Source organism: Salmo salar, chromosome ssa10, assembly GCF_905237065.1.
Source record: "Salmo salar chromosome ssa10, Ssal_v3.1, whole genome shotgun sequence".
In the NCBI taxonomy this organism is placed as follows: Eukaryota; Metazoa; Chordata; class Actinopteri; order Salmoniformes; family Salmonidae; genus Salmo; species Salmo salar.
Window position 1 is genome coordinate 1,735,980 of NC_059451.1, and position 25,189 is coordinate 1,761,168.

Consider the following 25,189-nt stretch of genomic DNA (forward strand, 5'->3'; position numbering starts at 1 on the left):
GTAGTGGTAGTGACAGGACTAGTAGTTGTAGGATAGTTACATGACTAGTAGTGGTAGTGACAGGACTAGTAGTGGTAGTATAGTGACAGGACTAGTAGTGGTAGTATAGTGACAGGACTAGTAGTGGTAGTATAGTGACTGGACTAGTAGTGGTAGTATAGTGACAGGACTAGCAGTGGTAGTATAGTGACAGGACTAGTAGTGGTAGTGACAGGACTAGTAGTGCTAGTGACAGGACTAGTAGCGGTAGTATAGTGACAACACTAGTAGTGGTAGTATAGTGACAGGACTAGTAGTGGTAGTGACAGGAATAGTAGTGGTAGTGGTAGTGACAGGACTAGTAGTGGTAGTATAGAGGCAGGACTAGTAGTGGTAGTATAGTGACAGGACTAGTAGTGGTAGTATAGTGGCAGGACTAGTAGTGGTAGTATAGTGACAGGACTACTAGTGGTAGTATAGTGACAGGACTAGTAGTGGTAGTATAGTGACAGGACTAGTAGTGGTAGTGACAGGACTTGTAGTGGTAGTATAGTGACAGGACTAGTAGTGGTAGTATAGTGACAGGACTAGTAGTGGTAGTGACAGGACTAGTAGTGGTAGTATAGTAACAGGACTAGTAGTGGTAGTGACAGGACTAGTAGTGGTAGTATAGGAACTGGACTAGTAGTGGTAGTGACAGGACTAGTAGTTGTAGGATAGTTACATGACTAGTAGTGGTAGTGACAGGACTAGTAGTGCTAGTATAGTTACAGGACTAGTAGTGGTAGTATAGTGACAGGACTAGTAGTGGTAGTATAGTAACAGGACTAGTAGTGGTAGTGTAGTGACAGGACTAGTAGTGGTAGTGTAGTGACAGGACTAGTAGCTGTAGTATAGTGACAGGACTAGTAGTGGTAGTATAGTGGCAGGACTAGTAGTGGTAGTATAGTGACAGGACTAGTAGTGGTAGTGACAGGACTAGTAGTGGTAGTGTAGTGACAGGACTAGTAGTGGTAGTGACAGGACTATTAGTGGTAGTGACAGGACTAGTAGTGGTAGTATAGTGACAGGACTAGTAGTGGTAGTATAGTGACAGGACTAGTAGTGGTAGTGACAGGACTTGTAGTGGTAGTATAGTGACAGGACTAGTAGTGGTAGTGACAGGACTTGTAGTGGTAGTATAGTGACAGGACTAGTAGTGGTAGTATAGTGACAGGACTAGTAGTGGTAGTATAGTGACAGGACTAGTAGTGGTAGTATAGTGACAGGACTAGTAGTGGTAGTATAGTGACAGGACTAGTAGTGGTAGTGACAGGACTAGTAGTGGTAGTGTACTGACAGGACTAGTAGTGGTAGTAAAGTGACAGGACTAGTAGTGGTAGTGACAGGACTAGTAGTGGTAGTATAGTGACAGGACTAGTAGTGGTAGTGACAGGACTAGTAGTGGTAGTGACAGGACTAGTAGTGGTAGTATAGTGACAGGACTAGTAGTGGTAGTGACAGGACTAGTAGTGGTAGTATAGTGACAGGACTAGTAGTGGTAGTGACAGGACTAGTAGTGGTAGTGACAGGACTAGTAGTGGTAGTATAGTGACAGGACTAGTAGTGGTGGTGACAGGACTAGTAGTGGTAGTATAGTGACAGGACTAGTAGTGGTAGTGACAGGACTAGTAGTGGTAGTATAGTGACAGGACTAGTAGTGGTAGTAAGTGACAGGACTAGTAGTGGTAGTGTACTGACAGGACTAGTAGTGGTAGTAAAGTGACAGGACTAGTAGTGGTAGTATATGACAGGACTAGTAGTGGTAGTATAGTGACAGGACTAGTAGTGGTAGTATAGTGACAGGACTAGTAGTGGTAGTGACAGGACTAGTAGTGGTAGTATAGTGACAGGACTAGTAGTGGTAGTGACAGGACTAGTAGTGGTAGTGTACTGACAGGACTAGTAGTGGTAGTAAAGTGACAGGACTAGTAGTGGTAGTGACAGGACTAGTAGTGGTAGTATAGTGACAGGACTAGTAGTGGTAGTGACAGGACTAGTAGTGGTAGTGACTGACAGGACTAGTAGTGGTAGTAAAGTGACAGGACTAGTAGTGGTAGTGACAGGACTAGTAGTGGTAGTATAGTGACAGGACTAGTAGTGGTAGTGACAGGACAAGTAGTGGTAGTGACAGGACTAGTAGTGGTAGTATAGTGACAGGACTAGTAGTGGTGGTGACAGGACTAGTAGTGGTAGTATAGTGACAGGACTAGTAGTGGTAGTATAGTGACAGGACTAGTAGTGGTAGTATAGTGACAGGACTAGTAGTGGTAGTGACAGGACTAGTAGTGGTAGTATAGTGACAGGACTAGTAGTGGTAGTATAGTGACAGGACTAGTAGTGGTAGTGACAGGACTAGTAGTGGTAGTATAGTGACAGGACTAGTAGTGGTAGTGACAGGACTAGTAGTGGTAGTGTACTGACAGGACTAGTAGTGGTAGTAAAGTGACAGGACTAGTAGTGGTAGTGACAGGACTAGTAGTGGTAGTATAGTGACAGGACTAGTAGTGGTAGTGACAGGACTAGTAGTGGTAGTGACAGGACTAGTAGTGGTAGTATAGTGACAGGACTAGTAGTGGTAGTGACAGGACTAGTAGTGGTAGTATAGTGACAGGACTAGTAGTGGTAGTGTAGTGACAGGACTAGTAGTGGTAGTGACAGGACTAGTAGTGGTAGTTTGACAGGACTAGTAGTGGTAGTATAGTGACAGGACTAGTAGTGGTAGTATAGTGACAGGACTAGTAGTGGTAGTGACAGGACTAGTAGTGGTAGTATAGTGACAGGACTAGTAGTGGTAGTATAGTGACAGGACTAGTAGTGGTAGTGACAGGACTAGTAGTGGTAGTATAGTGACAGGACTAGTAGTGGTAGTGACAGGACTAGTAGTGGTAGTATAGTGACAGGACTAGTAGTGGTAGTGACAGGACTAGTAGTGGTAGTATAGTGACAGGACTAGTAGTGGTAGTATGTGACAGGACTAGTAGTGCTAGTATAGTGACAGGACTAGTAGTGGTAGTGACAGGACTAGTAGTGGTAGTATAGTGACAGGACTAGTAGTGGTAGTGACAGGACTAGTAGTTGTAGTATAGTTACATGACTAGTAGTGGTAGTGACAGGACTAGTAGTGGTAGTATAGTTACAGGACTAGTAGTGGTAGTATAGTGACAGGACTAGTAGTGGTAGTATAGTGACAGGACTAGTAGTGGTAGTATAGTGACAGGACTAGTAGTGGTAGTGACAGGACTAGTAGTGGTAGTATAGTGACAGGACTAGTAGTGGTAGTGACAGGACTAGTAGTGGTAGTATAGTGACAGGACTAGTAGTGGTAGTATAGTGACAGGACTAGTAGTGGTAGTGACAGGACTAGTAGTGGTAGTGTAGTGACAGGACTAGTAGTGGTAGTATAGTGACAGGACTAGTAGTGGTAGTATAGTGACAGGACTAGTAGTGGTAGTATAGTGACAGGACTAGTAGTGGTAGTATGTGACAGGACTAGTAGTGGTAGTATAGTGACAGGACTAGTAGTGGTAGTATAGTGACAGGACTAGTAGTGGTAGTTAGTGACAGGACTGGTAGTGGTAGTAAAGAGACAGGACTAGTAGTGGTAGTGACAGGACTAGTAGTGGTAGTATAGTGACAGGACTAGTAGTGGTAGTGTAGTGACAGGACTAGTAGTGGTAGTGACAGGACTAGTAGTGGTAGTATAGTGACAGGACTAGTAGTGGTAGTGACAGGACTGGTAGTGGTAGTATAGTGACAGGACTAGTAGTGGTAGTATGACAGGACTAGTAGTGGTAGTATAGTGACAGGACTAGTAGTGGTAGTATAGTAACAGGACTAGTAGTGGTAGTATAGTGACAGGACTAGTAGTGGTAGTGTAGTGACAGGACTAGTAGCTGGTAGTATAGTGACAGGACTAGTAGTGGTAGTATAGTGACAGGACTAGTAGTGGTAGTGTAGTGACAGGACTAGTAGTGGTAGTGACAGGACTAGTAGTGGTAGTATAGTGACAGGACTAGTAGTGGTAGTGACAGGACTAGTAGTGGTAGTGTACTGACAGGACTAGTAGTGGTAGTATAGTGACAGGACTAGTAGTGGTAGTATAGTGACAGGACTAGTAGTGGTAGTATGACAGGACTAGTAGTGGTAGTATAGTGACAGGACTAGTAGTGGTAGTATAGTGACAGGACTAGTAGTGGTAGTAAGACAGGACTAGTAGTGGTAGTGACAGGACTAGTAGTGGTAGTATAGTGACAGGACTAGTAGTGGTAGTATAGTGACAGGACTAGTAGTGGTAGTGACAGGACTAGTAGTGGTAGTATAGTGACAGGACTAGTAGTGGTAGTGACAGGACTAGTAGTGGTAGTATAGTGACAGGACTAGTAGTGGTAGTAGTGACAGGACTAGTAGTGGTAGTATAGTGACAGGACTAGTAGTGGTAGTTAGGACAGGACTTGTAGTGGTAGTATAGTGACAGGACTAGTAGTGGTAGTGACAGGACTAGTAGTGGTAGTATAGTGACAGGACTAGTAGTGGTAGTATAGTGACAGGACTAGTAGTGGTAGTATAGTGACAGGACTAGTAGTGGTAGTGACAGGACTAGTAGTGGTAGTATAGTGACAGGACTAGTAGTGGTAGTGACAGGACTAGTAGTGGTAGTATAGTGACAGGACTAGTAGTGGTAGTATAGTGACAGGACTAGTAGTGGTAGTGACAGGACTAGTAGTGGTAGTATAGTGACAGGACTAGTAGTGGTAGTGACAGGACTAGTAGTGGTAGTATAGTGACAGGACTAGTAGTGGTAGTATAGTGACAGGACTAGTAGTGGTAGTATAGTGACAGGACTAGTAGTGGTAGTGTAGTGACAGGACTAGTAGTGGTAGTATAGTGACAGGACTAGTAGTGGTAGTATAGTGACAGGACTAGTAGTGGTAGTATAGTGACAGGACTAGTAGTGGTAGTATAGTGACAGGACTAGTAGTGGTAGTATAGTGACAGGACTAGTAGTGGTAGTATGTGACAGGACTAGTAGTGGTAGTATAGTGACAGGACTAGTAGTGGTAGTATAGTGACAGGACTAGTAGTGGTAGTATAGTGACAGGACTAGTAGTGGTAGTATAGTGACAGGACTAGTAGTGGTAGTGACAGGACTAGTAGTGGTAGTATAGTGACAGGACTAGTAGTGGTAGTGACAGGACTAGTAGTGGTAGTGCACAGGACTAGTAGTGGTAGTATAGTGACAGGACTAGTAGTGGTAGTAGTGACAGGACTAGTAGTGGTAGTGACAGGACTAGTAGTGGTAGTATAGTGACAGGACTAGTAGTGGTAGTGACAGGACTTGTAGTGGTAGTATAGTGACAGGACTAGTAGTGGTAGTATAGTGACAGGACTAGTAGTGGTAGTATAGTGACAGGACTAGTAGTGGTAGTGACAGGACTAGTAGTGGTAGTATAGTGACAGGACTAGTAGTGGTAGTGACAGGACTAGTAGTGGTAGTGTACTGACAGGACTAGTAGTGGTAGTATAGTGACAGGACTAGTAGTGGTAGTATAGTGACAGGACTAGTAGTGGTAGTATAGTGACAGGACTAGTAGTGGTAGTATAGTGACAGGACTAGTAGTGGTAGTATAGTGACAGGACTAGTAGTGGTAGTGACAGGACTAGTAGTGGTAGTATAGTGACAGGACTAGTAGTGGTAGTGTGACAGGACTATTAGTGGTAGTTTGACAGGACTAGTAGTGGTAGTAGTGACAGGACTAGTAGTGGTAGTATAGTGACAGGACTAGTAGTGGTAGTGACAGGACTTGTAGTGGTAGTATAGTGACAGGACTAGTAGTGGTAGTATAGTGACAGGACTAGTAGTGGTAGTATAGTGACAGGACTAGTAGTGGTAGTATAGTGACAGGACTAGTAGTGGTAGTATAGTAACAGGACTAGTAGTGGTAGTGACAGGACTAGTTGTGGTAGTATAGTGACAGGACTAGAAGTGGTAGTATAGTGACAGGACTAGTAGTGGTAGTGACAGGACTGGTAGTGGTAGTATAGTGACAGGACTTGTAGTGGTAGTATAGTGACAGGACTAGTAGTAACAGGACTAGTATTGTAGTAACAGGACAGGGACCTCTCAGGGCCTCACTGGGGGCCCAACACAGTAACGACAGGAAGCAGCTTCCCTGCTTGAGTTAGATGAGTTATACAGGCCAGATGAGGCTCTGAGCACATCCATCACCATGTCTAGTGGTTATCAACAACAACAGACCCACCGCTGCCTTGTACAAACCGGACAGCAGAAGAGTCTAAAAACAGAAACACAGAGAGAAGACCAAACTAACAGGACGTTCTGAGTGCACATACTGTTTCGTTCAGTCAAAACATCTAGACGTTGATAGACCTGTCAGTACTTTTCAGTGAGTTGTATTCTTGTGTGTGTCCCTGCGTCCTTCTCTGTGTCCGTCTGTGCGTCTCAGTCACCAGATCTAATCTCTACTCATGGGAGTTTATGGAGTGGCTCCATTTGGTTAGCAGATATATATATATACAGTATATGATTTAGTATTGACTGTTTTGTTACCTTTTTATGCAACTCCTGAATGTTATTCTCCCAGTTCTTATCTTCCTGAGATATCTGTCTGGAAAACAGACAAACAGACAGACAGACAGACAGACAGACAGACAGACAGACAGACAGACAGACAGACAGACAGACAGACAGACAGACAGACAAAGACAGACAGACAGACAGACAGACAGACAGACAGACAGACAGACAGACAGACAGACAGACAGACAGACAGACAGACAGACAGACAGACAGACAGACAGACAGACAGACAGACAGACAGACAGACAGACAGAGAGAGAGAGAGAGAGAGAGAGAGAGAGAGAGAGAGAGAGAGAGGTAAACATGTTTCTAACACACGAACATGTACTAAAACACTGATGCCTCAGGACCAGAACATCCAATCAATCAGAATAAAACAAATTACAACACAGACAAAACAAAACTACATTGCTTATTGGGAAACACAAAGCACAATCACAAAGCAAAATGCAGTTACACCGTGGTTAACTATTTGACCATGGTTACTGATCAAAACCTTAGAAAAACCTTGACAAAGTACAGGCTCAGTGAGCACAGCCTTGCCATTGAGAAGGGTAGATCCTCTGATCCATCAAACTTCTCTCTCTTTGAAAATATTGATTTTATTTCAATGAGACTACGTGATAAAATGAATGAAAGTCAAATCTCGGTGCTTTTAATTAACCATCCACTCAGTTAGTACAGTGTGGGCACGCTATTGCTTAGAAAGCCCTTTCTGCAACTCTGGAAGTGTTTGAGTTGCTTAGAAAGCCCTGTCTGTACCTCTGGAAGGTTTTGAGTTGCTTAGAAAGCCCTGTCTGTACAACTGGAAGGTTTTGCTTTCCTTAGAAAGCCCTGTCTGTAACTCTGGAAGGGTTTGAGTTGCTTAGAAAGCCCTGTCTGTACCTCTGGAAGGTTTTGCTTTTCATAAAAAGCCCTGTCTGCACCTCTGGAAGGGTTTGAGTTGCTTAGAAAGCCCTGTCTGTACCTCTGGAAGGTTTTGCTTTTCATAGAAAGCCCTGTCTGCACCTCTGGAAGGGTTTGAGTTGCTTAGAAAGCCCTGTCTGTACCTCTGGAAGGGTTTGAGTTGCTTAGAAAGCCCTGTCTGTACCTCTGGAAGGGTTTGAGTTGCTTAGAAGGCCCTGTCTGTACCTCTGGAAGGGTTTGAGTTGCTTAGAAAGCCCTGTCTGTACCTCTGGAAGGTTTTGAGCTGCTTGCGGAGAACGCTTTCCAGGTTGAGGACCTTCTGCATCAGTAAACACTTGACAGCCGTCTCCTCTCTGCTGGCCGGGCTAATACGCTGCGCCGTCTGCCTCCAAACACGGATTTCATGCCTCAGCTCTGGGGGAAAACAAAACACACACAAGAATACATGTCACTGAAAAGTACTGACAGGTCAATCAACGTCTAGATGTTTTGACTGAACGAAACAGTATGTGCACTCAGAACGTCCTGTTAGTTTGGTCTTCTCTCTGTGTTTCTGTTTTTAGACTCTTCTGCTGTCTGGTTTGTAAAAGGCAGCGGTGGGTCTGTTGTTGTTGATAACCACTAGACATGGTGATGGATGTGCTCAGAGCCTCATCTGGCCTGTATAACTCAAGCAGGGAAGCTGTTTCCTGTCGTTACTGTGTTGGGCCCCCAGTGAGGCACTGAGAGGCACCTGTCCTGTTACTACAATACTACTCCTGTCACTACCACTACTAGTCCTGTCATTACCACTACTAGTCCTGCCACTGTACTACCACTACTAGTCCTGTCACTACAACTACTAGTCCTGTCACTACAACTACTAGTCCTGTCACTACCACTACTAGTCCTGCCACTATACTACCACTACTAGTCCTGTCACTACCACTACTAGTCCTGTCACTACCACTACTAGTCCTGTCACTATACTACCACTACTAGTCCTGTTACTACCATTACTAGTCCTGTCACTACCACTACTAGTCCTGTCACTACCACTACCACTACTAGTCCTGTCACTACCACTACTAGTCCTGTTACTACCACTACTAGTCCTGGCACTACCACTACTAGTCCTGGCACTACCACTACTAATCCTGTCACTACCACTACTAGTCCTGTCACTATACTACCACTACTAGTCCTGTCACTATACTACCACTACTAGTCCTGTCACTATACTACCACTACTAGTCCTGTCACTACCACTACTAGTCCTGTCACTACACTACCACTACTAGTCCTGTCACTATACTACCACTACTAGTCCTGTCACTATACTACCACTACTAGTCCTGTCACTACCACTACTAGTCCTGTCACTATACTACCACTACTAGTCCTGTCACTATACTACCACTACTAGTCCGGTCACTATACTACCACTACTAGTCCTGTCACTATCACTACTAGTCCTGTCAATATACTACCACTACTAGTTCTGTCACTATACTACCACTACTAGTCCTGTCACTATACTACCACTACTAGTCCTGTCACTATACTACCACTACTAGTCCTGTCACCACCACTACTAGTCCTGTCACTATACTACCACTACTTGTCCTGTCACTACCACTACTTGTCCTGTCACTATACTACCACTACTAGTCCTGTCACTACCACTACTTGTCCTGTCACTACCACTACTAGTCCTGTCACTACCACTACTAGTCCTGTCACTATACTACCACTACTAGTCCTGTCACTATACTACCACTACTAGTCCTGTTACTATACTACCACTACTAGTCCTGTCACTACCACTACTAGTCCTGTCACTACCACTACTAGTCCCGTCACTATACTACCACTACTAGTCCTGTTACTATACTACCACTACTAGTCCTGTCACTATACTACCACTACTAGTCCTGTCACTACCACTACTAGTCATGTCACTATACTACCACTACTAGTCCTGTCACTACCACTACTAGTCCTGTCACTACCACTACTAGTCCTGTCACTACCACTACTAGTCCTGTCACTATACTACCACTACTAGTCCTGTCACTATACTACCACTACTAGTCCTGTCACTACCACTACTAGTCCTGTCACTATACTACCACTACTAGTCCTGTCACTATACTACCACTACTAGTCCTGTCACTATACTACCACTACTAGTCCTGTCACTACCACTACTAGTCCTGTCACTACCACTACTAGTCCTGTCACTCTACTACCACTAGTTATAACTGGGTTATATCTGGGTGTGACAGTCACTGGCTGGTTTGCCTGGGCTGGGGCCAGGGATAACTGAATGTGACCGTGGCTGGAGTCACAGTGATACTGTTGTTGACAGCTCCTGTACTGTGGAGATATTATTACGTTCACAATCTGTGTCTCTGACTGACTGTCCACCAGGCAGCTCTACCCCCCCACTGTGTCTCTGGCTGACTGTCCACCAGGCAGCTCTACCCCCCCACTGTGTCTCTGACTGACGGTCCACCAGGCAGCTCTATCCTCCACTGTGTCTCTGACTGACTGTCGACCAGGCAGCTCTACCCCTCCACTGTGTCTCTGACTGACTGTCCACCAGGCAGCTCTACCCTCCACTGTGTCTCTGACTGACTGTCTACCAGGCAGCTCTACCCCCCCACTGTGTATTGGTTATGTTTGGGGTAGTGTATGGGTTAGGGTTAGGGTAGTGTATTGGTTAGGGTAGTGTATGGGTTATGGTTAGGGTAGTGTATGGGTTAGGGTAGTGTATGGGTTATGATTGGGGTAGTGTATGGGTTAGGGTAGTGTATGGGTTAGGGTAGTGTATGGGTTAGGGTAGTGTATGGGTTAGGGTTAGGGTAGTGCATGGGTTATGGTTGGGGTAGTGTGTGGTTTAGGGTAGTGTATGGGTTAGGGTAGTGTATGGGTTAAGGTAGTGTATGGACTAGGTTTGGGGTAGTGTATGGGTATGGGTAGTGTATGGGTTAGGGTTTGTGTATGGGTTAGGGCTGGGGTTGTGTATGGGTTAGGGTAGTGTGTGGGTTAATGCTGGGGTAGTGTATAGGTTAGGGTAGTGTATGGGTTAGGGTAGTGTATGGGTTCAGATTAGTGTAGTGTATGGGTTAGTGTCGTGTATGGATTAGGGTAGTGTATGGCTTAGGCTTAGGGTCGTGTATGGGCTCAGGTTAGGGTAGTGTATGGGTTAGGGTAGTGTATGGGTATGGGTAGTGTATGGGTTAGGGTTTGTGTATGGGTTAGGGCTGGGGTAGTGTATGGGTTAGGGTTGTATATGGGTTATGCTAGGGTAGTGTATGGGTTAGGGTAGTGTATGGGTTAGGGTTAGGGTTAGGGTAGTGCATGGGTTATGGTTGGGGTAGTGTATGGTTTAGGGTAGTGTATGGGTTATGGTTGGGGTAGTGTATGGGTTAGGGTTGGGGTAGTTTATGGGTTAGGGTAGTGTATGGGTTAGGGTAGTGTATGGGTTAAGGTAGTGTATGGACTAGGTTTGGGGTAGTGTATGGGTATGTGTAGTGTATGGGTTAGGGTTTGTGTATGGGTTAGGGCTGGGATTGTGTATGGGTTAAGGTAGTGTGTGGGTTGATGCTGGGGTAGTGTATGGATTAGGGTAGTGTATGGGTTCAGGTTAGTGTAGTGTATGGGTTAGGGTCGTGTATGGTTAGGGTAGTGTATGGCTTAGGCTTAGGGTCGTGTATGGGTTCAGGTTAGGGTAGTGTATGGGTTAGGGTTAGGGTAGTGTATGGGTTAGGGTTGTGGATGTGTATATATGTAAATCTAACATTAGCAAATTCTATAATTGAGAGAAAAACAGCCTGAAGACCAGCCTGAAGCCCAGCCTGAAGACCAGCCTGAAGATCAGCCTGAAGATCAGCCTGAAGACCCGGCCTGAAGACCCGCCTGAAGACCAGCCTGAAGACCCAGCCTGAAAACCAGCCTGAAGACTCGGCCTGAAGATCAGCCTGAAGATCAGCCAGCCAATTCCACACAAAGAGAGGCCATTTTCAAATATGACTGGTGACACATAGACCAGACCACGCTCCTTAGCAACTACAGTACGGAGCTGGGCATCCCATAATATGACTGTAACAGCGACGACAGGGTCATCCGATAAAGATAATGGGAGTATTGGAGAAATTGCCATAGACGAGGTTGGAAGAACGCCTGGCCCGAAATTCAAAGCAACTGAGAGAGGACCGGCGGTGTCCCAAATGGGACCCTATTCCCTACTTAGTGCACTACTGGTCAAAAGTAGTGCACTATGTAGGGGGAAAGGGTGCCATTTGGGACGTAGCGTCTACGTCAGCTGTGGGGCAGAGAGGGAGTGGAGAGGGAGTGAGAGGTTGGAGATCTTTAATGCCAAATTAATTATGTTAAAGGGAGGTCACTGTGTCCCTTCACACACACACATCCTGGTTCTATCTGGACTCACACACACACACACACACACACACACACACACACACACACACACACACACACACACACACACACACACACACACACACACAAAAGCTCTATCTGGGCTCGGAGGAAGTGCCAAATGACACCCTAATCCCTACATACTTCCCTATGTACTCTGGGCATATTATTGCACTATATAAGGAGTAGGGTGCCGTTTGGGACAACGTCCTTCTCCTCGATGATGAGAGAGTTTTAATCAATGACACTACACTGTTACCTCTGCCTCTCACCTCTCAGAGAGAGAACGGGAGAAAGACAGAGAGAGAGGGGGAGAGAGGGGAGAGAGAGAGGGGGGAGGTAGAGAGAGAGAACGGGAGAAAGACAGAGAGAGAGAGGGGGAGAGAGGGAGGGGAGAGAGAGAGAGAGAGAGAGGGGGACAGAGGGAGGTAGAGAGAGAGAACGGGAGAGAGAGAGAGAGAGAGAGAGAGAGAGAGAGAGAGAGAGGAGAGAGAGAGAGAGAGAGAGAGAGAGAGAGAGAGAGAGAATGGGAGAAAGACAGAGAGAGGGGGAGAGAGAGAGGGAGAGGTAGAGAGAGAGAACGGGAGAAAGACAGAGAGAGAGGGGGGAGAGAGGGAGGGGGAGAGAGAGAATGGGAGAGAGAGAGAGAGAGAGAGAGAGACAGAGATAACGGGAGAAAGACAGAGAGAGAGGGAGGTAGAGAGAGAGAACGGGAGAGAGAGAGAGAGAGAGACAGCAAGAACGGGAGAAAGACAGAGAGAGGGGGAGAGAGGGAGGTAGAGAGAGAGAACGGGAGAGAGAGAGAGACAGAGACAGCAAGAACGGGAGAAAGACAGAGAGAGGGGGAGAGAGGGAGGTAGAGAGAGAGAACGGGAGAGAGAGAGAGAGAGAGAGACAGAGAGACAGAGAGACAGAGAGAGGGGGAGAAAGACAGAGAGAGGGGAGAGAGAGAGAGAGAGAGAGAGAGAGAATGCGAGAAAGACAGAGAGGGGAGAGAAAGAGAGAGAGAGAGGGAGAGGGAGAGAGACAGAGAGAGAACGGGAGAGAGGGGAGAGAGAGAGAGAGAGACAGAGAGAATAGGAGAAAGACAGAGGGGGAGAGAGAGAGAGAGAGAGAGTGAAGAACAAACACCATTGTAAATACAACCCATATTTATGCTTATCTATTTTCCCTTTTGTACTTTAACCATTTGCACATCGTTACAACACTGTATATAGACATAGTATTACATATGTAATGTCTATTATTTTGGAACTTCTGTGAGTAACATATGTTAACATGCCAATAAAGCCCCTTGAATTGAATTGATAGAGAAAGAGAGAGCGGGAGGGAGAGAGAGAGAGAGAGAGAGAGCGAGCGAGAGAGCGAGAGAGAGAGGGGGAGGGAGGGAGGGAGAGAGAGAGAGAGAGAGAGAGAGGGAGAGGGGAGGGCGAGGGGAGAGAGAGAGAGAGAGAGAGGGAGGGAGAGAGAGAGAGAGAGAGAGGTGGGGGGAAGAGAGACAGAGAGACAGAGAGAGAGACAGAGAGAGAGAGAGGTGGGGGGAAGAGAGACACAGAGAGAGAGAGAGTGAGAGAGGTGGGGGGAATAGAGAGAGAGAGAGAGAGAGAGAGGTGGGGGGAAAGAGACACAGAGAGAGAGAGAGTGAGGGGGAAGAGAGACAGAGAGAGAGAGACAGAGAGAGAGAGGTGGGGGGAAGAGAGACACAGAGAGAGAGAGTGAGAGAGGTGGGGGGAATAGAGAGAGAGAGAGAGAGAGAGAGAGAGAGGTGGGGGGAAGAGAGACACAGAGAGAGAGAGAGAGTGAGAGAGGTGGGGGGAATAGAGAGAGAGAGAGAGAGAGAGAGGTGGGGGGAAAGAGACACAGAGAGAGAGAGTGAGGGGGAAGAGAGACGGAGAGAGAGAGAGAGAGAGAGAGAGAGAGAGAGAGAGAGAGAGAGAGAGAGTGAGGGGGAATAAAGAGAGAGAGAGACAGAGAGAGGTGGGGGGAAGAGAGACACAGAGAGAGAGAGATGGAATATTTATGGGATGATATAATTGCATAGCTTAATCTACAGCTAAATCTCTATCCTCAATATCTAGGTAATTACAACGATGAATCATGCCTAGAAAAAATATTATATATATTATGAAAAGGATGACTGCTTGCTTAGTGGCTAAAACAACCACGATTCTATTCTTGAGGATCCCTAGTTAAGGTGTTAATAAACAACATTTAGCCTAGTGGTTAGAGCGTTGGGACTAGTAACCAAAAGGTTGCAAGTTCGAATCCCTGAGCTGACGAGGAACAAATCTGTCGTTCTGCCCCCTGAACAAGGCAGTTAACCCACTGTTCCCCAGTAGGCCGTCATTGGAAATAAGAATTTGTTCTTAACTGACTTGCCTAGTTAAATAAAGGTAAAATAAAAAATCAAATAAAAAATGTTTCATTACAAAATAAATGTGTTGTTATTATGATATTACAGCTGTGATGAATACGCCTATACCTACGACATGGGCATCTATCGACATGGGCATCTGTAAATTATCCGACATGTCATTTGACTACTGACTGTTGGCTGTGTTCCAGTAGTCAAATTACGTCACAGCATGTCGGATAATTTACAGATGCCCATGTCGATAGTAATATCGTAATAACAACACATTTATTTTGTAATGAATTTTTATTTTTATTTTACCTTTGTATCACAATATTTTGTTGGAAAATAATTGACTGGGATAGCTACGTGATGTAAAATGCAGAGTGTGTGACATGTTTGCAGTGCCACGCTTGCAGTAGTGCCACGCTTGCAGCACCACGTTTGCAGTGCCACGCCTTGCAATGTCACGTTTGCAGTGCCACGTTTGCAGTGTCACGTTTGCAGTGCCACGCTTTGCAGTGCCACGCCTTGCAGTGCCACGCCTTGCAGTGCCACGCCTTGCAGTGCCACGCTGCGATTCCTATGCCACCAGTTAAGTGGGTGGTTCCTCCCAGTGATGTCACAGAGCGACTTACAGAAATCCAACTGTACCTGCAAACGCGCATAAAATAAAGTTGTTGTTTTTCATTATTAATCATAATTATTTATAAAAAAATATCTGTCAGCTGTATTTTGTAGAGGTGGGACCCTGGAACCCCCCTTCCAAGATGAACCACGGAGCAAACATATGTGTCGTGGATGAATCAGAATAAGTTGGGTAACATAGATGATTTAAGATGTTTTAGTAGTATAATATGCTTACGTGATATACTTGTCATTAGAAAGTGTCCTTTGGACTCTGGTGTCTTTTTCAGTTGCACGTTTCCCTTAGCTGGGGCTCAGACACTTGGGTCCCAGACAGGGGAAGAGGTCAGGCTTGTTTTTACATGTCTCTGTTGCTATGCAGAATATCAGCGAGAGAGGAGGACAGAATGATTGATGAATTAGCCACCACATATGCTAGGCAGGAAGTTAGAAATTCTAGGGCATGCAGACAGTATCGTCAGCGGGGGAGAGAGAGTGTCGAGTTAAACGCACAGCGTTTGAATTTAGTTGCCAGTGACGGGCAGGACTCGCAAGAGGTGTTTTTGTAAATGTATTTGATCAAGCTACGTAGCCTAATAATGTTTTGATGTTTCTCCGTAATACTTTTCCATCTAGCAATTTTATGAAGTTGGCTTTAGCTAGCCAGCTACACACAAACACACAGTCTCAAACAATCACAATCACACACACACACAGACTCACCGACGATCTCGCTGGACTCCTTGTTGTATAGCTTCTTGTTCCAGTAGAGCAGGCGAAGGAAAGGGAAGGAGGTGAGGAGGACCACACAGATCCCCAGGAACATGTAGCCTGTGAAACTAGCAAAATCTATCCCCTGGAACAGACAGAGACAAACAGATGTTAGAATAGGCTACTTCATTATATTTATTAGAGCTACTTAACTCTATTTATTAGAGCTACTTCATTATATTTATTAGAGCTACTTAACTCTATTTATTAGAGCTAGGCTACTTCATTCTATTTATTAGAGCTACTTAACTCTATTTATTAGAGCTACTTCATTATATTTATTAGAGCTACTTAACTCTATTTATTAGAGCTAGGCTACTTCATTCTATTTATTAGAGCTACTTAACTCTATTTATTAGAGCTAGGCTACTTCATTCTATTTATTAGAGCTACTTCATTCTATTTATTAGAGCTAGGCTACTTCATTCTATTTATTAGATCTACTTAACTCTATTTATTAGAGCTAGGCTACTTCATTCTATTTATTAGAGCTACTTAACTCTATTTATTAGAGCTAGGCTACTTCATTACATTTATTAGAGCTACTTCATTCTATTTATTAGAGCTACTTAACTATATTTATTAGAGCTAGGCTACTTCATTCTATGTATTAGAGCTACTTCATTCTATGTATCAGAGCTACTTCATTCTATGTATTAGAGCTACTTCATTCTATGTATTAGAGCTACTTCATTCTATGTATTAGAGCTACTTCATTCTATGTATCAGAGCTACTTCATTCTATGTATCAGATCTACTTCATTCTATTTATTAGAGCTACTTCATTCTATTTATTAAAGCTACTTCATTCAACTTATTAGATCTACTTCATTCTATGTATCAGAGCTACTTCATTCTATGCATTAGAGCTACTTCATTCTATGTATTAGAGCTACTTCATTCTATGTATTAGAGCTTCTATGTATTAGAGCTACTTCATTCTATGTATTAGAGCTACTTCATTATATGTATTAGAGCAACTTTATATAATGTATTAGAGCTACTTCATTCTATGTATCAGAGCTACTTCATTCTATGTATCAGAGCTACTTCATTCTATGTATTAGAGCTACTTCATTCTATGTATTAGAGCTACTTCATTCTATGTATCAGAGCTACTTCATTCTATGTATTAGAGCTACTTCATTCTATCTATTAGAGCTACTTCATTCTATGTATTAGAGCTACTTCATTCTATTTATTAGAGCTACTTCATTCTATGTATTAGAGCTGCTTTATATAATGTATTAGATCTACTTCATTCTATTTATTAAAGTTACTTCATTCTATGTATTAGAGCTACTTTATATAACGTATTAGAACTACTTCATTCTATGTATCAGCGCTACTTCATTCTATGTATCAGAGCTACTTCATTCTATTTATTAGAGCTACTTCATTCTATGTATCAGAGCTACTTCATTCTATGTATCAGAGCTACTTCATTCTATGTATCAGAGCTACTTCATTCTATGTATCAGAGCTACTTCATTCTATGTATCAGAGCTACTTCATTCTATGTATCAGACCTACTTCATTCTATTTATTAGAGCTACTTCGTTCTATGTATTAGAGCTACTTCATTCTATGTATTAGAGCTACTTCATTCTATTTATTAGAGCTACTTCATATAATGTATTAGAGCTACTTCATTCTATGTATTAGAGCTACTTCATTCTATGTATTAGAGCTACTTCATTCTATGTATTAGAGCTACTTCATTCTATGTATTAGAGCTACTTTATTCTATGTATCATAGCTACTTCATTCTATGTATTGGAACTAGACTTCTTCATTCTACAGTTGAAGTCGGAAGTTTACATACACTTAGGTTGGAGTCATTAAACCACGTTTTTCAACCACTCCACAAATTTCTTGTTAACAAACTATAGTTTTGACAAGTCGGTTAGGACATCTACTTAGTGCATGACACAAGTAATGTTTCCAACTATTGTTTACAGACAGATTATTTCACTTATAATTCACAGTATCACAATTCCTGTAGGTCAGTAGTTTACATAAACTAAATTGATTGTGCCTTTAAACAGCTTGAAGAATTCCAGATAACTATGTCATGGCTTTAGAAGCTTCTGATAGGCTAATTGACATCATTTGAGTCAATTGGAGGTGTACCTGTGGATGTATTTCAATGATCACCTTCAAACTCAGTGCCTCTTTGCTTGACATCATGGGAAAATCTAAAGAAATGAGCCAAGACCTCAGAAAATAATTGTAGACCTCCACAAGTCTGGTTCATCCTTGGGAGCAATTTCCAAACGCCTGAAGGTACTACGTTCATCTGTACAAACAATAGTACGTAAGTATAAACACCATGAGACCACGCAGCCATCATACCGCTCAGGAAGGAGACGCGTTCTGTCTCCTAGAGATGAACGTACTTTGGTGCGAAAAATGCTAATCAATCCCAGAACAACAGCAAAGGACCTTGTGAAGATGCTGGAGGAAACAGGTACAAAAGTATCTATATCCACAGTAAAACGAGTCCTATATCAACATAACCTGAAAGGCCGCTCAGCAAAGAAGAAGCCACTGCTCCAAAACCGCCATAAAAAAGCCAGACTACGGTTTGCAACTGCACATGGGGACAAAGATTGTACTTTTTGGAGAAATGTCCTCTAGTCTGATGAAACAAAACAGAACTGTTTGGCCATAATGACAATTGTTATGTTTGGAGGAAAAAGGGGGAATCTTGCAAGCCGAAGAACACCATCCCAACCATGAAGCACGGGGGTTGCAGCATCATGTTGTGGGGGTGCTTTGCTGCAGGAGGGACTGGTGCACTTCACAAAATCGATGGCATCATGACGTAGGAAAATTATGTGGATATACTGAAGCAACATCTCAAGACATCAGTCAGGAAGTTAAAGCTTGGTCGCAAATGGGTCTTCCAAATGGACAATTAACCCAAGCATACTTCCAAAGTTGTGGCAAAATGGCTTAAGGACAACAAAGTCAAGGTATTGGAGTGGCCATCACAAAGCCCTGACCTCAATCCCATAGAAAATTTGTGGGCAGAACTGAAAAGGTGTGTGCGAGCAAGGAGGCCTACAAACCTGACTCAGTTACACCAGCTCTGTCAGGAGGAATGGGCCAAAATTCACCCAACTTATTGTGGGAAGCTTGTGGAAGGCTACCTGAAATGTTTGACCCAAGTTAAACAATTGAAAGGCAATGCTATCAAATACTAATTGAGTGTATGTAAACGTCTGACAAACTGGGAATGTGATGAAAGAAATAAAATCTGAAATAAATCATTCTCTCTACTAATATTTTAACATTTCACATTCTTAAAATAAAGTGGTGATCCTAACTGACCTAAGACAGGGAATTTGTCTTGGATTAAATGTCAGGAATTGTGAAAAATTGAGTTTAAATGTATTTGGCTAAGGAGTATCTAAACTTTCGACTTCAAGTATTCAGACCCTTTACTCAGTACTTTCTTGAAGTACCTTTGGCAGCGATTACAGCCTTGAGTCTTCTTGGGTATGATGCTACAAGCTTGGCACACCTGTATTTGGGGAGTTTGTCCCATTCTCCTCTGCAGATCCTCTCAAGATCTGTCAGGTTGGATGGGGAGCGTTGCTGCACAGCTATTTTCAGGTCTCTCCAGAGATGTTCGATAGGGTTCAAGTCCGGGCTCTGGCTGGGCCGCTCAAGGACATTCAGAGACTTGTCCACTAGCCACTCCTGCATTGTCTTGACTGTGTGCTTAGGTTCGTTGTCTTGTTGGAAGGTGTAACTTTGCCCCAGTCTGAGGTCCTGAGCGCTCTGGAGCAGGTTTTCATCAAGGATCTCTCTGTTCTTTACTCTGTTCATCTTTCCTTCGATCCTGGTTAGTCTCCCAGTCCCTGCCGCTGAAAAACATCCCCACTGAATGATGCTGCCATCACCATGCTTCACCTTAGGGATGGTGCCAGGTTTCCTCCAGACGTGACGCTTGGCATTCAGGCCAAAGAGTTCAATTCTTGATTTCTTCAAACGAGAGAATCTTGTCTCTCATGGTCTGAGAATCCTTTAGGTGCCTTTTGGTAAACTCCAAGTGGGCTGTCGTGTGCCTTTTACTGAGGACTGGCTTCGTCTGGCCACTCTACCATAAAATCCTGATTGGTGGAGTGCTGCAGAGATGGTTGTCCTTCTGGAGCTCTGTCAGAGTGACCATCGGGTTCTTGGTCACCTCCCTGACCAAGGCCCTTCTCCCCCGATTGCTCAGTTTGGCCGGGCGGCCAGGTCTAGGTAGAGTCTTAGTGGTTCCAATCTTCTTCCATTCAAGAATGATGGAGGCCACTGTGTTCTTTGGGACCTTTAATGCTGCAGACATTTTCTGGTACCCTTCCCAGATGTGTGCCTCGACACAATCCTGTCTCGGAGCACTACGGACAATTCCTTCGACCTCATGGCTTGGTTTTTGCTCTGATATACACTGTCAACTGTGGGACCTTATAGGCAGGTGTGTGCCTTTCCAAATCATCTCAAGTCAATTGAATTTACCACAGGTGGACTCCAATCAAGTTGTAGAAACATCTCAAGGACGATCAACGGGAACAGGATGCACCTGAGCTCAATTTTGAGAGTCATAGCAAAGGGTCTGAATAAGTTATTTCTGTTTTTTTACTTTCAATACATTTGCAAATATTTCTAAAAAACCTGTTTTCGCACTGGTGTATCGTATGTAGGTTGATTACTTAAATTTTTTTTTAAATCCATTTTAGAATAAGGCAGTAACATAATAAAATGTGGAAAAGGTCAAGGGGTCTGAATACTTTCCGAATGCACTGTATATGGGGGATATAATCATCCCAGCTTTGACAACAATCTTGCCTTGCCTCAACCACCCTGATTGGTTGCTGTGAGGTCATGCGTCCCAAATGGCACCCTATTCTCTATATAGTGTACTGCTTCTGACCAGGCCCCATAGGGCTCTATATAAGGGACATGGGATCTGTATAGGGGATATGGGATCTATATAGGGGGTATGGGCTCTATGAAGGGGATATGGGCTCTATATAGGGGGTATGGGCTCTATATTGAGAGTATAGGCTCTATATGGGGGTATGGGCTCCATATAGGGGGTATAGGCTCTATATAGGGGGTATAGGCTCTATATAGGGGGTATAAGCTCTATATAGGGGTACGGGCTCTATATAGGGGGTATGGGCTCTATATAGGGGGTATAGGCACAATATAGGGGGCTTAGGCTCTATATAGGGGGTATGGGCTCTATATAGGGAGTATGGGCTCTGTATAGGGGTAAACGCTCTATATAGGGGGTATAAGCTCTATATAGGGGGTATAGGCTCTATATAGGGGGTATAGGCTCTATATAGGGGTATAGGCTCTATATAGGGGGTATGGGCTCTATATAGGGGTATGGGCTCTATATAGGGGGTATAGGCTCTATATAGGGGGTATAGGCTCTATATAGGGGGTATAGGCTCTATATAGGGGTACGGGCTCTATATAGGGGGTACGGGCTCTATATAGGGGGTACGGGCTCTATATAGGTGGTACGGGCTCTATATAGGGGTACGGGCTCTATATAGGGGGTATGGGCTCTATATAGGGGGTATGGGCTCTATATAGGGGATATGGACTCTGTATAGGGGATATAAGCTCTATATAGGGGGTATAGGCTCTATATAGGGGGTATAGGCTCTATATAGGGGGTATGGGCTCTATATAGGAGGTATAGGCTCTATATAGGGGGTATGGGCTCTATATAGGGGGTATGGGCTCTATATAGGGTATACAGGCTCTATATAGGGTATATGTCCTCTATATAGGGGGTATGGGCTCTATATAGGGGGTATAGGCTCTATGTAGGGGATATGGGTTCTATGTAGGGGATATGGACTCTATATAGGGAGTATGGTCTCTATATAGGGAGTATGGTCTCTAAATAGGGAGTATGGGCTCTATATAGGGGATATGGCCTCTATATAGGGGATATGGGCTCTATGTAGGAGATATGGGATCTGTATAGGGGGTATAGGCTCTATATAGGGGGTATAGGCGCTATATAGGGGGTACGGGCTCTATATAGGGGGTATAGGCTCTATTTTTATTTTTCTATTTCACCTTTATTTAACCAGGTAGGCCAGTTGAGAACAAGTTCACATTTACAACTGCGACCTGGCCAAGATAAAGCAAAGCAGTTCGACACATACAACAACACAGAGTTACACATGGAATAAACAAACATACAGTCAAAAATACAGTAGAAAAAGTCTATATACAGTGTGTGCAAATGAGGTAGGATAAGGCAGGTAAGGCAATAAATAGGCCATGGTGGCAAAGTAATTAAGATATAGCAATTAAAACACTGGAATGGTAGATGTGCAGAAGATGAATGTGCAAGTAGAGATACTGGGGTGCAAAGGAGCAAGATAAATTAATAAATACACTATGGGGATGAGGTAGTTGGGTAGGCTATTTACAGATGGGCTACGTACAGGCGCAGTGATCTGTGAGCTGCTCTGACAGCTGGTGCTTAAAGTTAGTGAGGGAGATAAGTGTTTCCAGTTTCAGTGATTTTTTCAGTTCGTTCCAGTCATTGGCAGCAGAGAACTGGAAGGAAAGGCTGCCAAAGGAGGAATTGGCTTTGGGGATGACCAGTGAGATATACCTCCTGGAGCGCGTGCTACGGGTGGGTGTTGCTATGGTGACCAGTGAGCTGAGATAAGGGGGGACTTTACCTAGCAAAGACTTGTAAAGTCTCCTTAAGAGTAGTGTTCTAATTCTGTGGTGTCCTAAAACACATGTTTAGTGTGTGTGTGTGTGTGTGTGTGTGTGTGTGTGTGTGTGTGTGTGTGTGTGTGTGTGTGTGTGTGTGTGTGTGTGTGCGTGCGTGCGTGCGTGCGTGCGTGCGTGCGTGCGTGCGTGCGTGCGTGCGTGCGTGGGTGGGTGGGTGCGTGTTTTAGGGTGATGCAGATAGCACCATGTAAATGAGAAGATCTCATTCTCTCAGCATTAGTTCACGCCCCACTTTACTGTCAGCAAGACGCTGCTAAACAAGTCACCCAACTAAAAAAAAACATACAAGTGCACAGTATAGAAAATAGGTGGCCGTTTGGGACGCATCCCTAGGTCTCAGTGGTCTAGTCTGTGCATGTCTTAAAGACATCAAGGTGCTGTTTGTCTGTCTACATTCAGCAGCCTAAAGTGTGATATGCTGCGATTGGTTACAGGCCAGCTAGAGCCCGGGGCGTGAGGCACTCTGATTGGTTTACAGGGTGTCTGGAAGCCCTATTGCGGTCCAGCAGCTGCTAATGCCAGAGCTGTTACCGCGGGTTACCAGCTACAGGAGATGTCACCCAATTACCAGGAAAATATGTGGATGCCACCTGTAGCGTACACACACACACACGCACGCACGCACGCACACACACACACACACACACACACACACACACACACACACACACACACACACACACACACACACACACACACACACACACACACACACACACACACACACACACACACACACACGCGCGCATGCACATACACACTTGCACACACGGGCACACACACAGTGCCTTCTGAAAATGACTTTTCCCACATTTTGTTACGTTACAGCCATATTCTAAATTAAAAAATATATAAAAAATCCTCAGCAATCTACACACAATACCCCATACTGACAAAGCGGAAACAGGTTTATATAAATGTTTGCAAATGTATTAAAAATAAAAAACTGAAATACCTTATTTACATAAGTATTCAGACCCTATGCTATGAGACTCGAAATTGAGCTCAGGTGCATCCTGCTTTGTTACCTGGCTTCACATATCTATACCACTGCCTTGTTACCTGGCTTCACATATCTATACCACTGCCTTGTTACCTGGCTTCACATATCTATACCACTGCCTTGTTACCTGGCTTCACATATCTATACCACTGCCTTGTTACCTGGCTTCACATATCTCTACCACTGCCTTGTTACCTGGCTTCACATATCTATACCACTGCCTTGTTACCTGGCTTCACATATCTCTACCACTGCCTTGTTACCTGGCTTCACATATCTATACTACTGCATGTTACCTGGCTTCACATATCTATACCACTGACTTGTTACCTGGCTTCACATATCTATACCACTGCCTTGTTTCCTGGCTTCGCATATCTATACCACTGCCTTGTTCCCTAGCTTCGCATATCTATACCACTGCCTTGATACCTGGCTTCACATATCTATACTACTGCATGTTACCTGGCTTCACATATCTATACCACTGACTTGTTACCTGGCTTCACATATCTATACCACTGCCTTGTTTCCTGGCTTCGCATATCTATACCACTGCCTTGTTCCCTGGCTTCGCATATCTATACCACTGCCTTGATACCTGGCTTCACATATCTATACTACTGCATGTTACCTGGCTTCACATATCTATACCACTGCCTTGTTACCTGGCTTCACATATCTATACCACTGCCTTGTTACCAGGCTTCACATATCTATACCACTGCCTTGTTACCTGGCTTCACATATCTATACCACTGCCTTGATACCTGGCTTCACATATCTCTACTACTGCCTTGTTACCTAGCTTCACATATCTATACCACTGCCTTGTTACCTGGCTTCACATATCTCTAACACTGCCTTGTTACCTGGCTTCACATATCTCTACCACTGCCTTGTTAGCTGGCTTCACATATCTATACTACTGCATGTTTCCTGGCTTCACATATCTATACCAATGCCTTGTTACCTGGCTTCACAAATCAATACCACTGCCTTGTTACCTGGCTTCACATATCTATACCACTGCCTTGTTACCTGGCTTCACATATCTATACCACTGCCTTGATACCTGGCTTCACATATCTATACTACTGCATGTTACCTGGCTTCACATATTTATACCACTGCCTTGTTACCTGGCTTCACATATCGATACCACTGCCTTGTTCCCTGGCTTCACATATCTCTACCACTGCCTTGCTCCCTGGCTTCACATATCTCTACCACTGCCTTGTTACCTGGCTTCACATATCTCCACCACTGCCTTGTTACCTGGCTTCACATATCTCTACCACTGCATTGATACCTGGCTTCACATATCTCTACCACTGCCTTGTTACCTGGCTTCACATATCTCTACCACTGCCTTGTTACCTGGCTTCACATATCTATACCACTGCCTTGGTACCTGGCTTCACATATCTCTACCACTGCCTTGTTACCTGGCTTCACATATCTCTCCCACTGCCTTGTTACCTGGCTTCACATATCTCTACCACTGCCTTGTTACCTGGCTTCACATATCTCTACCACTGCCTTGTTACCTGGCTTCACATATCTCTACCACGGCCTTGATACCTGGCTTCACATATCTCTACCACTGCCTTGTTACCTGGCTTCACATATCTATACCACTGCCTTGTTACCTGGCTTCAAATATCTCTACCACTGCCTTGTTACCTGGCTTCACATATGTCTACCACTGCCT

General features: G+C 44.2%; 1 protein-coding gene across 1 annotated transcript in view; it reads right to left on the reverse strand.

The window, feature by feature from the left end:
• oca2 (oculocutaneous albinism II) overlaps nt 1-25,189 on the reverse strand; it is a 321,027-nt gene that overhangs the window by 162,633 nt on the left and 133,205 nt on the right. The window contains exons 15-17 of the mRNA XM_045687206.1: nt 15,654-15,786; nt 7,792-7,939; nt 6,590-6,647 (exon numbers count right to left, since the gene is read on the reverse strand). Of these exons, the coding sequence (XP_045543162.1) occupies nt 6,590-6,647; nt 7,792-7,939; nt 15,654-15,786 (339 nt within the window). The remainder of the gene's footprint in view (nt 1-6,589; nt 6,648-7,791; nt 7,940-15,653; nt 15,787-25,189) is intronic.